General features: G+C 39.3%; 1 protein-coding gene across 1 annotated transcript in view; it reads right to left on the minus strand.

The window, feature by feature from the left end:
• The window catches only part of TOX (thymocyte selection-associated high mobility group box), a 224260-nt gene that overhangs the window by 103286 nt on the left and 102506 nt on the right, over window positions 1-18468 (minus strand). The window contains exon 2 of the mRNA XM_009332083.1: window positions 5353-5418. Coding sequence (XP_009330358.1) covers window positions 5353-5418 — 66 coding nt within the window. The remainder of the gene's footprint in view (window positions 1-5352; window positions 5419-18468) is intronic.

Raw genomic sequence — 18468 nt, forward strand, 5'->3', positions numbered from 1 at the left:
CTTTCCCTGAGGCCATTTAAACCTACAACCCATTTTTTTGGAAAGTGGCATCTATAGCCTACTTCAGAGAAATGGAGGAGAGAGAGGTAGACATCCTTCTGCTGATACTCTATTGTTGTAATTAAAAGATAGTGGACTAGGAAGAGGAAGGTGGAATATGGTCTGAAACAGCCCTGAACTGCAGCCAGCCAGTAGACTGACCAGTTTGCACTGCCCTCTCACTGTGGAGCAGCCTCTCACCTAATGCGCAAAGCCTTTCCAGCTTTTGGGCAGGATTGCCCTGGACTTCAGGGTAGTATGTACCCTTGGGACTACGCTGGACCACTTAGTGATTCTCCATCTAAGAATGCTGCTTTTCCTGAATCCTTTCCAAGACAGGCAACTTCTGCCTTGCTGTGCTGACTGTGGGTCTAGAAGAGCAACAAGAGAGAAGAGACGTATCTTCTGGCAGGAATGGGATACTGTACCCTGCAATTCTAGTCTACCTACAGGGAAGGACCAACACAGAGCAAGACAGGGCAGCTATTATGTAGCATTTATCCATCCCTACTTCACTTGAGTAATAGCTATCCCATTAATACTCTAAGAAATTAGGGTATAAACATGAAATATGAAGTTAGGGGTATATCTACGACCATGTGCATATGGCAACAAAAGGCAGGGGAACCCTTTATTTTCCTATTAACATGAAAAATCTCTCTGTTAGATGTCATTCTATCCCATTTTACCCTGGAGCTGTACAGGACAAAACAGTTTTGACACCCATGGTGCCCACTGTATCAAAGAGTGTGCATACATATCTTATACAGATCCCCCCAGCATAGCTCTGGGAGGGAGGAAAATACCATCTCTGTGCAAGCAGTATTCCTTCCTCGGCATCGGGTATCTCTTTTCTTCCCACTGGGGCAATGGGGCTACTGCCCCAAACCATCAGCTCCAGGCCAGTTCTCCTCCCTTCCCTTTGGATCATGCAGGTGATTTGGCAGCTGGATTCGTTACCCTTAACATTTATCAGGCCTCAGGAAGGCTACAAAATTGTGCAATACTCTATGCAACAGAGTCCTCAATTACATTCTGTATTGTGACTAAGAAGAAATGTAAAATAAACAATATAATTTTATACTGTGCTGTGCGTGGCCCACAAATTACAGGAGGAGGAATTACATGAAGAACAATTCATCTCCGAGATTCCAATTATAGGTGTGGGGAGAAAACAATATTTTTGTGAGGATTTGAAATGCAGAGCAGTTGGCATAGTTTTATTTTAAAATTATAAATATTTTCAGATCGAAGTGCAATTAGTAGTGAAAATGTCATGTAGTTTTACTATGTATGTTTGTTAATATGGCTGGCATAACTCATTTAGGAGATGCCTGCAGTGCAGGACCTGTACTACATATATCATAACCAAAAATACAGTACTTACACGTATATATAAAATGTACACAGAGACAACATTGCCAAACAGCCTTTTGGGACAATCTAAAAGAATATCATTAATTTTTACTGTATACTTACACTTCTGGCTCAGTTCCAGCACTGGCTTTCTGTAAAAATCATTTCAAGTATAGAATTATGCTATTTGCTTGCAGCAACATCACAGGAACAGTAGTGAGCCATATGTTGCTACTTAGCAACTTAGTCTATAAGTCCCAAAGCATGTACTGATTTGAAAATTGAACAGAAATGATAATTGTTGAGGGATGCTGTGAAGCAACTTGTCTTGGATTACCAAGCTATGCAGATGTTTGATGTTATATAGCAAAAGGAACAAAACTATATTTTTCCTGTCCAGCGGCTCAGCTTTTATTTATGTTAGCCTAAAGGGGATAAATTGATTAAAACCCTTAAAATAATACAAGATGATGTTTTTCTGGATATGAACATTTTGCAGTAAACAGAAAGAACTGAAGTGCGAAGTTCAGCTTTTTCAGGGCAATTGAAACATTTCTGATGTCTAAATTTTATTTTCTTCCGCAACAGCTTATTTTATAACCCCCACATTTCTTGAAATGCTGGATTCTAGGAGAAGTTAGAGGGAAAAGGCAAAACAAGCAAAACTAACTTCTCAGGGTTAGATCCAAAGCAAGGACGTGAGCATGTCACCATGCATCAGGACCCCCAAAATCCTGCCTCTATGGTCACATAATCCTGAAGACAGCCTAATGGAAACCTCTCGGTCTTTGGTGTTGTATACCATGACTCAGTCTGCCAACCTACCTCCCAAATAAGTGTGTCAGACTCTCAAATTAGAAAATGATGCTTGTGTCTGACTCAGTCAGCATGATCAGAGCTCAAATAAAAGTTTCTGATAGGCCTGTGCATCTCCTAACATGTGGGATTCATATTTTAGTTAACAGATGTGCATCCATCAAGGAAAGTGGAGAAATGAATTCACTCCTCATCCTGACAAGATTCAAACCCTCATCTCTGATCTTGCAAGGCAACAGCCAAGTTACTGGGGATGGGAGGGAGCCTGCACTCCTCTCGCTGAAGTCATACAACTGCAAGGCTTGTGAGGACGGATGCAAAATGGACACAAGAGAAAACTCTGTGGATTAAGTGACTAGGCTTTCACCTGGGAGACAATATTTTCTCATCTTTTCTATTTGTTTTATATCTGGTAACAGTGAGTGGAAAATGAACAAACAGTCCTGAAAACAGGGACCAGAAAATTGTCACATCCTTTCCTCTTCCTCTCCCTCCCCAGTAAGCCACACAATCTGGCATGATTTGTTTTCAGAGCAATGCATACCATATTCTGTCCAGTTTTAACAAGCAGATTGGCTGTTGAAATGGCAATCAGGTCACCAATTTTGGGTGACCACCAAATGTTTACGCCTGAGATAGGAACAGCGCCCCATTACAGTCAGTGAAGACCTCACCAATACTGTCAATGGAGAGCTGCTTAGCTCCTTTGAGGAATGACTAACAGCTGTCTACATCAGGAACAGGTTCAGGAAGGTTTCTCTCACAGTCCCAGTTCTTACAAGAAGAGGCAGGATTTCCAACACACCCCTGGCTTCCTGCTCCTAGCGTGGTTTTTGTCTCCTTTATAAATATTGTTGTTATTATTACAGGCTTTCATCTACATTCACTTTAAAAATGCTGCAATGGTGTAAGCACCAGGAGAGAATCACAATAAGGGAAAGGAGGGTGCAACAGCCCAAGGCTGATGGCTTGTCTCAAACAGGCACGGGAGGCTGTTTGACCAGAGTGCGTTTGGTCATCACTTAAAACACTGTGCCTGGCAGTTGAGCTAGTTCTTGCCACACGTATACCCCAGCAAAGGGCAGCGTTTCGACACCTGCCTCTGGGTTTTGAACTCCACCCGGGAGCCAGACACCCAAGAGCTTGGCTTTGCCATAGCAAGATTTGAAGTCTGTAAGCCCTTTCTTGGTTCCAGCCTTTAGTAAGCATTCAGCGTTTTCTGTCATCTTTGAATTTAGAAATGTCACATTTGATAGATTTTTTTCCTTGAAGACAAAATCATTTGCACTTAAAATGTCTAGGCCTGGATCTTTAAAGGTACTTTAAGCACCTTACTTCCACTGAAACCAGTGAGTGTTAGATGCATAAATATCTCTGAGGATCTGGGCCTTGTTAGCACATGTAGAAACTGCATAAAAGATTAAAACTTATACTCTTAATTTTTCAATATGCCATTTAAATTATTTAAACTACATGCATACACAGTACAACAATATCAACAGAAGAAAAATAATTCTGATGTATAATGTGGATTTGCAATTCTTTATTCAAAACTATTTAAGACAGACATAATGATTCTCTGAAAGGTAGCTGCTGCCTTATAACAGCAATCATTCACAGAGTTTGTATTTCTACTGTTTCAAACAAATTCAATTAGCCCTTGCACTTCAAAACCCTTAAGGCATAAATGAGATGATACTAGGCTGCTTTAATCTAATAGTAATACTAAAACTTGTCAGTACAGTTTTTGGATTAATGGTTAGAGAAAAATTAATAATATAATTTTTCATTTTTTAATCAAACAGTTCTATTCTAAACTACCTCTGGATCTTGGAGGGTTCTTAGCTGAATAAGTTCAATCATGCACAAATCCTAAACACAAAGTACAGTTGGTCTCTAAAGGTATTTCAGAATAGCTTCAACAGAAGGCTGGGAAGCAACATGGTCGAACATTTTAAAGACAGTCTTTTTGATTGAACAGTGTAGCTCATCTCAACAACCTCCTGCTTCCCTGCCCCCAAATGAACCCGTGTACTACACATTATGATTAGTTAGACCATGACTATCTGAAAAACCCTACTTCATGAGGACATTTAGCTTTGAATGTACTGTCACTTTCCAAAGCTGTTGATTCCTAAATGACATCCTGCTCATCTACACACATTTACTTTGCATGCACACTTATTTCCCACGTAATGAGAGCTCTTCATATAATCCTACTGGTCCTGTCAGAAAGACGTATATCAGACTAGCCACCACTGGGCCTGAGATATTGCATGACCTAGACCACAAGTCTGATTATTCAGGGAAATTTCTGACACAATCTAACTGACCTGCACCACTATCACCATCACTTAATAACGTTGAATTAAACTGACCAAAACATGTGAAGTAAATGAAAATTTCTCCCTTACATATAGATGTAGCTACAGGTAGACAAACCAAAAATTTTGAAATTATTTTTGCTTAAGAAGTAATTAAAACCTTTCATTCTTAGAAATCTGTAGTATCTTAGGGTTCAAGTAGAAAGGTGAAAGATTTTTAAATACACATCTAGTATCAGAATTTAGTGTGTAGGGTTCCCCAAAAGGGAAAGGCCTCAAAGACACCTGTAAAGAATCCACATCACATGAAACCTTTTGGGCTGCAAGCTACAGAACACTAAGGCATTGCCTTAACCCCACTGCTAATGGTGTAACATTGGCAACATTCCTCAGCCATAAGATTGGTGTTAAAAATGCAATTCTTCAATTACAACTGGCCTACGAGTGATAATTAAAGCTATTTGTGACATGTGTAGCTTATAATGATTAACTTGTCTGCAGTCAGATAAACAAATAACCTGCACCTGTAAAGACTTTATTTCCTGAAGGTAAAACAACTGTTTAGGAAAGATCATGCTGGCAAAACAGCTGCTTGCATTCTGGAGAGGAAACAAGGTAGTATCTTTCAACAAACGCCAACTCTGGTGTTTTATCAGCTCTATCTCATTAACTGGAAACAAGGCTTAAATGCTTTGTTTATAAATTATGATTATTCCTGATTGCAGCAGTTACTGATAGTGCCACTCATTTGCAATGCAACTCTTTGAATTTGTTTAATTACAATTTGAAACAAGGCAGAGAAGATTAATTAACCCACCTGGCTGGCTGGCACATAGTCCTGGCTCGGCTCTGTCATACTCATATACATGTTCTCACCGTCAAACTGCAAAGGAAATAATAGTAAACATTCAGCAAACTTGAATATTTTTCAGCATTAACTGAAAAAACCAGTAGCTATAAAATAATATTACAGCCTGGTTTTAGAGACTTGTAATTGCGTGTGTGCATCTTGTCTTTGATGTTCCTGTTGTCATCCTTATTGACCCTGGATGTCAGTGATTTGGAGTAATTAGCGCTCTAGTAATTACAGCTAGCAAGCAAGAAATGAATGGTTTCCTTTCATCAGCAATCTGTTTTAAAACAAAATGGCTCATTTTGTGCACCATGTATACATATTGCTGTTGGTTGTAATGAAGTACTAAGTGAATTGCACAGTTACTGAGAAAAGGAAGATGAGAATAGAAACTGCACTAAAATGTATCTTAATGGATTCCAACTTTAGCTTCTGAGCAGAACAAGAGTTGAAATTTCAAAACAAATTAAAGTCCTTCTTATTGAAACGTTCCCGTATCAGAAAGTAGGAAATACATTTCCAGACAGCTTTCAGACATCTGAATGTATGAAACAGTATACCTCCTGACTGTATGGTGTAAGAGGGTAGTTTGCTCGATGCGTGAATAAAGTAAACATTCATAATCAGAACTGCAAAAATTTCCCTCCATAAATGATAAATACCATTCCTGGAAATGTATACAAAGCTTTTTTGTTGTTGTTGTTCTTTTTCTCCCCTTAGCTGCAGTTAAGAAGTAACAGAAATATGATAGAAAGGAGTTGATTAAAATCTGAAGGTCTAGATGGAGAAAAACTGTCAACTGAAGCCTCATCCTGTACCAACACAAAGTATAAAACTACTGATTTCTTACGTAATCTGGAAAATGTCTCTTGTCATGCCTGCTCAAGTGGCAGTGCCAACATGCAACTACAGTCCCAGTATCTGTTCAGGAGGTAGGGAAAATCTTTTCAAATCTCTCAAGTAGAAATGAACAGCAGACCACCCCCAGCCATTAGCCACACATTTCCAGCTGTTATGAGGTCTGTTTGAAATAACTTTCACCTGACCCCTTCTGTGAATGCTTAGAGTGACGTATTTTGGAAATGAGCCATTATTTTTGATGACGCAGCGGCATTTTTATAAAGTCCCCACTACTCAGCTTGCTCTACTCCTACAGAAGGTGGCAGTGAAATATCTTATGGACATTCCTCAATTTGTGCTGAGCTTCTTGGGATATTCGACCTGCAAGGTACAGTATATTCAACAAGACCAAGGTGGCAAAGTCAAACTGTGGCTTTGGCAGATAGCTCTACCAATTTTTGCTGAGGCAGCTGAAAAGGTTTCAGCTTCCAGCTGTTCATCCTCTTTCTCTGCCAGAGGCTACAAAGCTTGTAACAGCAGCGGTAGAAATGAACAAGTGCCAGCTCCTGGCAAAGCGGTTGACGGTCTGCCCTTCCTGGCCAGAGCTATTTAATAGATAGTCACAGCCTAGCTGTCAGAAGTCCTAGTTTCATGGGAGGGAAAGAATTATGCCACGGGCACAGATCTGCCATAGGGAATAGAGTATTTCCGAAATTTGACGGAATAGAGATAGTTGGATTAGATCTTAAAAATAGGGATTGATGGTTGTTCCTTTATTGTTCCTTGTTTACACTTGCTATTTCTTTCAGCTTTCTCATTCAAGAATGTTCTTATTTATTAGCATTCAAATAGATTTCTGGAGAAAGTTTTTTAGCACCTGGATTGTTTGCACACTGGAAAAAATGCATTGTTTCTTCTACTCAGATGGACAGGTGAAATTCTGAAGAGAGATTTCACAGCCTGCAGTTGGAAACCAAGAGCTCCAGTGCAAGGCCTACAGGAGCTCGACTTATTCAGCTTGTCAGACGAAAGGCTGAAAGGTGCCTTGATCACTGCGATTGGTATTTACACCCTGGAAAGATGTCTGATAGCAAGATGTCAGCCTTCCTGACAGTGGTATAATGAGATCTAGTGTTGAGAAATGGGAGTTAGAGAAATTCAGTTCTGAAATAAGATACAAGTTCCTACCTTAGAAGGTAATTAGGCATTATGTCAACAGCAAACTCATAATTTCTAGGACATTTTAAAATGAAGCTAGATATCTCTTTCAGAAAAGATGCATTCCATATCATATTTATGAGAAATCCTATGGACAGGATAGTTATGCTGGCTGGTTATGGTAGTCTTATCTGCCCTGGAACCCATGATTCCTTATGTCTCCTATTTTGAATTTCCCTCATTACCCTCACATATTTGCTGCACTACCTTGCAAACATTGCTCTAATTCAAATATTATGTTGCATATGTTTAGTTGCAAAGAACATGAAGAAACTTCTTTCCTTTTCTGTATACAGGCTGGATACAGTCCAGGGTTATTTCAATTTATTTTGCCTTCCATAATTCCTGAGCCTGTGATTTAAGAATCTTTATGAAGTATACTAGTCTTTCAGGTAATTGCCTCTTTTGGGTGTTTGGTCATGTGTCCTTGCTCCCAAGCTTGCAATCACCAAATCTGCATTCACAGAAAAATTTCCCTAAGATCATTTTTCCATGAATCTTGGAAATTTTCATCATTCTGTGTGTTATTTTGGGATCATCTGCCTATCTGATCAGTGCCTTGCTACTAAGGGTGCCTCAGGCATTGATAGGATCTTGGTTCTCAGCCTTTCCTGTTTGTTGCTTGTGGCCTTCTATTTAGCTCTGAAATGCTTTTGTTCTACCATGGTCTGTGGGCTTAATGTGAGCATGTATCAATGAAACTGAAAAACAAAAATACACCTAAAGTTAAACTTCCTGGCCTTTTGGCTTTGCCTTAAATGAGAAATGACCTTCTGCAATGTTTCAGATGAATTTGTTAGGGTAAATTCTCAGAAAAATATATTAATGCATAATGTCTGTAAAATCTGAGTGACCTGTTAACATCTAAAAATACCCAGCAGCTGTTTGATTTATTACTTAATTTCTTCAATATTCAAACATGGAGTTTAGCCACTGCAATATTTAGCATCCGCTTGTTAGAAGTATGGGTAAGATGTTGTGTAATAGGTTGTATAGTTCAATAAGATTTGATGCAATGTGTATTTTTTGTAGTGTTCATATTTGCAGGATGCGGACTGTGATGTATTAGGTGACACTAACACTGTTGCCATGTTAGTATTTGTACTACATTTACAGCTGTATAAATTATTATCTGCCCTCAGTCTAGGGCAGTGTGGTGCATGGCTTCTCGGCAGTTCCTAAGACTTCAGACGTGAGCCTGAAAAACACCCTCAAACTCGAATGATGAAGGATACACACATGCACTTCCTACAGCAGGTATTGTCAGGAGATGCCTCCTTTAAGTTTACTAAAATGTTTATAAAAAAGTGAAATTATGATTTTTGTACACCAAAATAAAACAAAATGTTTACTTCAATGCTGAATTGTTTTTTTCACCATCCCCTTTCCCAACTACCAAAAAAGTGTGGAATACAGATGACCTATACATCCCACCCCAGCCAAAAAAAGGGTACACAAGCCTTCCATAACAGGAAGTTCAGAGACACTGATGCAGCACACTGTATTTGTGCCCACCTTATCCAAATGTTACTATCCCACATCGAAACAATAAACTGAGAAAAAAATGCCAACGATTTGATCAACTGGAAGGTCCTACTGTTGTTTTTTCCCATGTGTATTAGAAGCTTCCAAAACAAGCCCCTAAACCCCACAAATGAATATTGAATTATTTCACCTTTTTATACACTGCTTTGTAACATGCAGGGTCTGCAGCATGGCATCTCTCAACAACTCTCCTCCAGGACAGCTTAACTCATACTACATCCACCTTGAATTCAGCTTTACAAGTGAGGTGATTTATGCAACAGCAGTTCAAGCAACCTGTCCGGATCAGACAGTGAGTCAAAAGATCAACAGATATGACCCAAAGATGCTTCCAACCACCATATTTTTCTTCCAGGTTATATTCCATGCCTCCAAAATTGTCTTGTTTTACTCATCATCCCTGGTCTACAAGAACTTTGTATTCCCTAAACTTCCCTGCCACTCATTGTGCTTGATTTCAAGCAAAGAAACTGCACGAGTATCATTTAACCTGTGGATGATTCATCCAAACAGAACAGACGAAACACAAAGGCCGGCAGTTAAATGAACTGTCTTTTATGAACCTGTGTATGATGTATATATATCATATGACATTTCATCTAAAGCTTTCCCAATGTGTCTCCAAGATCCTTCAGTATCATTAAGGGCTTTCATTTTAATCTATTAAAAGTGAATGCTAATACAATATTCTGATGTGTGATAATAACTACTCTTGACAACATTTCTTTTCATATTAAACTGTAACTGCATGAGAAGTTTGGGTGAGAGCAAACTAAGGATATGACTGCATTGTAATATGAAAAGATATATTACTGGGAGCTGTTTTTAATATATATTCAGAATTGCATCATATTTTTAATTTAAATTTTTATCATAAAAAACCATACAGGCAACACTATGGCATGGCCAGTTAGAATCTCCCCTAGAATAACCCTTTGTAAGACAAATTATAATGTTCAGCAACCAACATGCACAAAATACCCACACGCTGTTATTAAATGCAATTTACTCATATAAGTTAGGAACATAATTACATAAACACTGGCTGACTGTTACTGATGCAAGAGCTATGACAGAGTTCAGCAAATGTCCAGAGTGGTAAGGTTGTTTCACCAGGCATGGATTTATCAAGGGATCCAAAGCTGGCTTTTGTCTCCCATTAGCATGGCATCACATCAGAGTCTTATGAGGTAGTCATGGCCGGGAAGCCTGTTTTCATCTTCCCACTTAGGTTGCAGCAAACTTTGCCAGCATTTATAATAATGATTATGAAGTAGCAAAGCTTGCAAGAATGGTATTTTTTTATTCATTCTTTATGTGCTTCTTTAAATGAAAAACACCCTGTGTGGACTATGTCAAAAAGACATTATAATCAGGTTGCACAGAAACAAATAGAGAACAAAATTTCTCATGGTGACACCAACTTAAAGAATATTCATTATAGCCTACATACACAGAATAATTTGGAAGACAAAAAGGAAGGTGCAATAGGGCAGAAAAAACTAGAAGGGGTTGAAAGTCAAAGAGGATAACTGGAAACAAAACATATTTATATACTGCTAACTGTATGTGCGTATACAGTGATTATAAATGCAGAGACATACCTGCATTAGCTTCATGTAACTAGTTCAGATGTCAACTGCCACAGGGATGCACAGGTTCAATAGAGGCTTCCAGCCTATGTGTCCTCTCATCCCCACAAGCTACCTTCTTGTATGCCAAGTCACTCTGTCTTCATTGCCAGGGTCACCTGTGCTATCTGGATTACAGTGGGAAGAAATTTTCACCCCTCGATCTCTGTCTCCTTGCTACCTCACACTTCTTCGCTGTTGTTGAGAGAAGTGAGGGTTTATTTTGCTCCTTTTTCATCCACAGTTTTCAACTTCTGAAGGAATTGCATATTTGCTTTCTCTTTGTATGCATATATATATACATATGTGCCCTAAGTTCTGCAGGCATAGTTATATTACGTAAAAGAAAAAAAAAATCAAGCACATGGATCTTTGAGCTTCTTCTAGTTCATACTGAAGTGCAGCACAGTGTGACAGTACTACATCTCGTCCAACCACAGCGTAGGCAGCGAAGCATGATGAATACTAGCCCATATAGCTTTTGATGCCAAAACAGGCTTGGGGCTGGGGTGTGGAGGGGGAGCAACTTCGGACACTGTTTTGTGCACAAATGTATCTCAACAGCGATATCCTGAAATGTAGAGATTAAAGGAGAAGAAGCAAGGGGACAGATGATCAAATTGGTGAAAGTTGCTGTATTTAGTAAGTTCAGCTTCTGGGTAAAGCCACTTGGACTCGAGATCCTGATTTTTTCAAAGGATGTTACAGAACTTCAAAGCCTGTGTTGTTAATCACATAATACAAATACAAATTTCTCCCATCTTAGATTGGAACTAGAAGCTAGATTTAAATTTAAACTTTAGCTGTACCTTTTAACCATAGTTTACCTTGCTCTGACAGCACCCCAACACAATTCATTGTGTTTTAAGAAAATGTTGCAATAACGTTGTGTAAAAAGATTATTTATTTCTAGTGATTTAGTGATTTTAGTGCTTACAGCTTATAGATACCATTTGTAACTTACATTATCTAAAAGCCACTAATCCTGAAAGAGCTTTAAAACTAGGTAATTTAGTTTATTTTAAACCAAATGCCAAGAGTGGACATTGTCTCAGGTTCCTCGATGACAGAGTGATATTTTATTTTACTCAGAGCTGCTGAAATGAGACTAAAATAATGATGGGATACAACATAAATCATCAAATGGCTATGCTAAAGAAACAGTTGATCTTGTTACGGCAACCATTAAAGATAAAAACAGAGATGTTCTGTAAACATTATTACACAATGGAAAATCCCTTTCTTGACACAGTTTGGCAGAGCGGTATGTCTGTATTAAATTGAAACTCCATTTTGTCTCCTGAACCCCATTTTGTATGCTGTACTGAACACGTTTAAATTTGCCCAAGACAGGTTACAGTAATGCATTCCAGACAGGCGTCCTTCCCGGTAAAGGGGCTTGACACCTCACTGAAGGACTATCACAGGAAAATTGTCAAAAAACAATCTAGTAGCATCGACTTTGATTGCTTCTGTTCTGCCGTCTTCCCTCCCTCCTTCCAGGACTGTTTTTCAAAAGAGGACAGTACTGGAAGACTATGAGATTGGGTGAAAATGCCTGAATGGAGCACCATGGCAAAAAGAAGTCAAATTTCTTTGCAGCGCTGGATGTCCCTGTATGGCCAAAGGAAAGTGATTACTGCAGACCAGCAGGACATGGAGAAGTCCTGTCCCACCTGGAACACTAAGAGCCCTCCAGGTCACAGATAGTTTGATGTGCCAAGCATTAGAGAGGAGATGGTGGGTCCCAAGATTATTATTGTTATTAATTTTAGTTCTGTAATTCGTTTTCAGGAGCAAAGTATTAGGAAAATCCTTTATGTTTCCTGTGCTTTCATTTTCTTACACGTTGTCCAAAGAGTCTAAATGAGGAATATGGGGTATGATGTGTTTAATTAATCCAAGTATAGTGATGTGTGGGTTAGGCATATTGGAGTTGGGAAGGAATCTGCCCCGGTCTCGACGGCTCCCCGGAGAGTGGGAGCAAGCCACGAGGTGGGTGGGCACTGGCAGCAAGCCCCAGAGCGGGAAGCGAGGGTGCTGCTTTGCAAGGAAATGCTGTCAGACATTTCCTATACTTAGAAAGAGCCAGAAACAGCGACAAAACTCTCTCTGCCCATAGCACCCAACGGACTTTCATATATTCAGTGTTTGGATCAAAGCACGATAGGGCTTGCAGACTAGCACTGCACTTTGTCTTTTCTACAGCCTGGCTTTCAAAGAGGACATGTTTTGAAAATAACCTGCTTGATTCTCCTAGAATGAGACCATTTTGGTCTCATTTTCCATTTATAACACATACTATTGCCTCAAAAAGTATAGGCAGTGCTGTCAAAGTTTTCTCAGATTTTTATGCTTGTGCCATAAATATTCAACCCAGAACTTTTATCATTGTGTTCCCCAAGCTAACTCACTATTTACCGCTCTCGTTGTGAGGGAAAGGGGAGGAACCAGAGGGTTTGCTGAGTACGTTCTCAATGATGGCAAGCTGGCTGAATATCTAAATATACACTGGTAGTTAAAACCTGAATGATGGCACTACAGCATTTGTGTTTTTCCTGCACTTAATAGAGGTTAACGTGTAACCAGAGAGGAGGTGTAGGGGGGTGTTTAGCTTCCCGCTTGGAGCCTGCATGTGTCGATGCCTGACAGAGCCTTGAAGTTGTTAGCCTGCATGCAGAGTGCTGGCTGAATGAGGTTACAGTGCTGAGCACAGCGGGCTAATAGAAGTAGGATCAGACTGATAGGAGGAGTGGCAGAGCCCAGGCACAGCAGAGTGTATCAAAGACAGCCCAGGGGAGAGTGGGTACTGTATTAGTCCTTTGTGTACATTTAAATGGAAGACAGTGAGCATGCAGAGATGAACTCTGAACTCTCTCAGCTGGGCTCCTGCTCCTTTTAACCTTGGGTGTTAAATAAAATAAAATAATTAAAAAAAACCCAAACAAACCAATGCACTGTAGTCTGGACTCCTATGCTAAACTCTCTCTTGCATATTGAACACTCATTAAATAAACATACCGAGATCAAAGTGGCAAGTGCTTTTGTTATTATTTTACTCAATCCACACTAAATTATAGATGTAGCCACCCACTGGGAAAATTGGGTGATAAGGTGGAAAGGTTTGAACAACTAAGATTAGACCTTTCTTTTTCTGCCTACAGTAGCTGAGAAAATTTGTTTAACCTGGTAGGCTTGTAATATTTTCCAACCCCAACATACCTGGCCAGTTTCATGACAAGGTCTGATCCTGCATCATGGAAGGTGAACGGAATTGTGCCATTGCCATTTGGCAGGAACTGGATCAGGTAGAATGGTAAGGTAACAGGGCCTTTCTTACTTTGAGTTTCAGAGACATTTTTGTCAATATTCATCTCTGCCTCATCATTTCAATCGGTAGATTATGTAACAAAACACAGGAAAGCTTATTAAAAAGGATCTACACAGAGCAGACAGATGACTTAAAAAAAAAGTATTTTTTGTATATCCATGTGCAGAGCCCCCTGTGTTGCAGTATGGCAGAAGAGAGGCTCCATAGACCTTAGTGAATGAGTTTTGCACAACTAAGGCAAAACCATTCCCTTGCATGACTACAGTGGGAGCTGTGTGCAGGGACCCATGGACAGAACTTGACCCACTATGGTATTTACAGAGTGAATGGGGCATATATAATTCCTGTGGGAAAGTACATCTGCTTCTACACAGCAGAATCTTAGAAATAAAATGGGCTAGAACAACATTAACAACAAAAGCACAAGCAAAATTCCTCTATTATTCTGAAAATCCTATGACAGAGGGTCTTGAGAAGTAAACTAAAGGTAACAATTGCCAGGTAACTAGAAAATCTTGCCTGCATACCGCTATGTCTCCTGTTTAAAAGAGTAAGGAAAAAAAACCCCATGGCATACTTAGAAATCCATGGCATACTTAGAAACCAATTTTAAGAAGTTTGAAAGGCTTGATCATCCAATAACTTAAGCACTCTTGACCAATGCATAGGACCCAAGAGCTCAGAAATTTACAGGAACAGGAATAAAATACTGAAGTATCTACCAAACTCAAATGGGACAAATCAGCTTAAATTTCTGGTAAACCAAAATATTTGGCACAGTCTGATGGGATTTCATTAGGTACAACTAATTCAGACCTGGAAAGGGTGATAACAAAAATGACTAATTGCAAGGATTTAGCAAAACATGGACATCTGTTAAATAACAAGGGTCTTGTAGGGCTGATGCACAATTGTAGTTTACAAAAAGCTACTGTGGCAACCATGTGGACAATCCGACTTCCATCCACAGTTAGTCTAGTATATGAGGAGCTCCATTAATTTCAACAGGATTATTTTCATGAAGAATGTCAAACACATTTATTTCCTTGCCTGCATCAAACAAGAAGCTGGAGTCCCATGCGTGTTCAAAAGAGGAATTTGAAGCAACATGAGTTTTTATGTTTACAGTTGCAACAAAGATTCAAAAGCTTGGCAAGGCTTGTAGCTTGACTTGTTCCTTTGCTAGGATGGTCTACAGATCAAGCTGAGATACACTGACAGAGCAATGTAGAGGTCTGCAGTATTCTATCCCAAAATAGGTCATGCAAGAGTAGATGTGGTTAGAAATGTTCAAAATATTACTCAAAAGCAGAAGAGGAAAAGTTGTTTTACTTTTTTTCTTATTGACTTCAGTGAAGACGTGGCCTTGATGTAATGAAATCACTTATCAGTTCTCAAAAATTCTAAGTGTTCTCTCTACACCTTTTAAGGTAAAATTTGACCTTCAAGATTACAGTTCATTTTATGACTAAATTATTCCATGACTGTTTTCATCTTTTGTTTCTATTTTGTTAAGTAGCACTCATAACAACTTTTTTTGTTAAAGTCTGCAACAGTGTTTCCTTTATACTTTTGATATATTTTCTTTTAACAGAAAAAAGACAAGTCTTTGCAAATATATTTCAATTTTTTCTCAGTTTTGAAGGTAAAGAGCTAAAATATCAAGTTACCATTGTACCTGCCACTCTTTCACCAAAACCCTTTAAAGATGAAAAATGTTCCACCTCCTCTTCCCTCCCGCTTGAAGAAACGGTGCTACTCTCAGCGCTGGCTGCTGCTTTTCCTATCCGTACACTCTGAATCTATTACTGTTGTACATTCCTCACAGCAAATCAGATAGCAAAAGTTACTCAAACCTGGCATTATCAGCACCATGGCTGTTGTCTTTCCAAGAGGCCATGCATATCAGCATGAGGCAGTCACATTAGCACTGGGAGGAAGCTCCCTGGGCAGGCAAATCGAGCCCCTGAATAATAGCAGAATAGATTTCACACAGCATCCGCAAAAGCTTATTGTCAAGTCCTGCCTTGCATATAGCTCCGGCAATGGTGTTTCCATGCATTTTCCCCTTTCAGTTCAAACTCTTCAGCAATTTTACTATTTTATCTTAAGACCTTTTTCCATCCTTCCAGTCTGCTGAGACTAATGATTCCTACCTTTCAATAACATTCATGAACACAGTGAAAGACAGACACCCTGTCTTCTTCTTCAGGAAGCCTATTTTAAATTCCTTTAACTTTCTCTGACAACAAAAACAAAATGTTTTTTCACAAACATTTCCTCATTTGTAACCACTTGAGTGCTTCCCTTTTCACCATCTCATGTGCTGTCCAAAATGAATGTAGTGCTCTAGCTAGCTGTGGACAAATCTGAACAGGTTCTCTATTCCCAGGGTACACCCATACTGTGGGTATGCAACAGCCTCTTCCTCCCTGCATACTTTATTTAGAAAATGCTTTGTTTTTTCCCAGGCCTTAATAAATGAAACCTCTGAAAGCTTCTCCTGACCTACACAGTAGCATGGAAAGTTGCCATACAGTTAGGGTAGATAACATGATCTATGACAAATGGTGAAGATCTAATCTCCATGGCTTTTGGCCCAAGTCAGAGCTGTATGTCTTTTTCAAATCGAGCGTTTCCAAGATGAATCTTATGATGAAACTAACTTTGAAACATTTTTACATGAAAAATGAAGACGACTTTCACCAGAAGAACGTGGCTGTTCAAGCACACAGCAGCACTGTGGGAAACCCTGGTTCAGTCCTACTCTGCTGTTCCCTCATAGACCAATTGTGCACCATAGCCACAGACTATAGGATAGTCTTCTCACATCACTTCTTGTGGCAGTTAACTTTCTAAAAGTATTTGATGATGTAGACTTGAATTTGTCTCTCTCACATCTAACTGAGCACTCTCCCTCACAGTACCTTATTTTCTGGTATTGGTCTTTCCAGTTTTGAACATAAATCACATCCCGGCCCTGAGAAATTCTTCTTAAGGAAGAACTGAAAAAAACCTGGCAATTGTGGCTTTGTCAAATGAATATTGGCAAGACTATGTCACTTCAAAATTTCCAGCCTGATGCACTTCTGAAGTGCCTGAATGCAGCGAAACAAGCTGAGCTCTGCTATGCTGGAAAGGGCTATGCAGAGACACGAGGTAAGTGCTTAATTTTCACTGCTTACCATGAAAGGTGCTCTGGTGCAGGTTCCTTGCTGGCAGGCTAGGCTGCAGCAGGGTTGCAATTCACTGGCAGTCATTCCCCACGTGCAGTCGCTCGGAGGGACACGGGTACTCTGCACCCCATGGCTAGGAGAGGAGTTACGGACAAGGTGGCCATGGGCTCCCCTCACCTTGGCTGGCATTAAACTACCAGTCCCTGCAAAGTGGGTGTCAGCATTTTTGAACAGGACCGTGACACCAATGTAACGACAAACCCCTTGAAATACAGAAGTGCTGCTTTTTAGACAGATAATCCTATGACTCACACAGTGCAGCCTCTGCATTCAGTGCACTGAAATAGAAGCAAAACTTAGTATTTGCTAATCTTACTATAATTATAACAATCTATGTTATAACCACTGCTAATGAGCTAACATAATTTTTAAATAAATGTATAATATAACAATGTGATTAAAGCTTGATGGAGCTGTTCTTATGCTTTTATGATACAAAAATGGTTTCTTATTAGCTTTTGATGTCTCATTTTCCCCACAGCATCACAGTATCTGCTTCTGTTTTACCCAATTGTACAATAATTGTTGTTTAACTCCAGCAATCTCATAGCCTAGTCAGACTCTTTAGCCATTTCATTAATCAATGAAAGTACTCTATAACAGTAATGTCATCGAAAATATGCCTTACCATTTTAGTGCCCCATATTATATTCTCTCACCTCTCTGTATAAGCTACTGAATTATTAATACACCGTCCTCTGGATTTGATAAAATCTGTGATGAAAATTATCATAATCTGCTATGCCTAAAGACCATTAAACAAGCACACATTAAACTTGAAATAAATCGCTCAAATAATTTTTGTTTTAAACTGTTCTTTGTGTTTGGAAGACTGAAATGCATACTTACAGTTTTAAAGTCATGGAACAACCCACTGAAAACTACAGCTTCATTGGTCATACCTAAGATTATGTGTCTACTGTACATACTCAGAATAAACTTTCTTCACACAAACTCATTTCCAAACTAAACTTTCCCAGTCTAGAATAACTTAATTCTGTGTTTATTAGGTCAAAAAAAAAAAAAAAAAGTAAAGAGGGAACAGAGAAAAACAAATTGGCAAACCATGCTCTGACTTGCAGATATACAACCCAGTAGAAGCCTAACAGCTGCACAAACATAACCAAAACCATATTTGGCTCCTTCCCTCCCACATTAAAAGGCACACAAAGCACCAGTTGAAATAATCATATATTTGCTGATGGAGTGAAATGTCCTTGATTTGAATGCAATTCAGAATGAAACACCTTTTCGCAGACGGGTCCTGTACCAGGGTACT

This window comes from Pygoscelis adeliae, unplaced genomic scaffold, assembly GCF_000699105.1.
Source record: "Pygoscelis adeliae isolate BGI_AS28 unplaced genomic scaffold, ASM69910v1 Scaffold98, whole genome shotgun sequence".
Lineage (NCBI taxonomy): Eukaryota > Metazoa > Chordata > Aves > Sphenisciformes > Spheniscidae > Pygoscelis > Pygoscelis adeliae.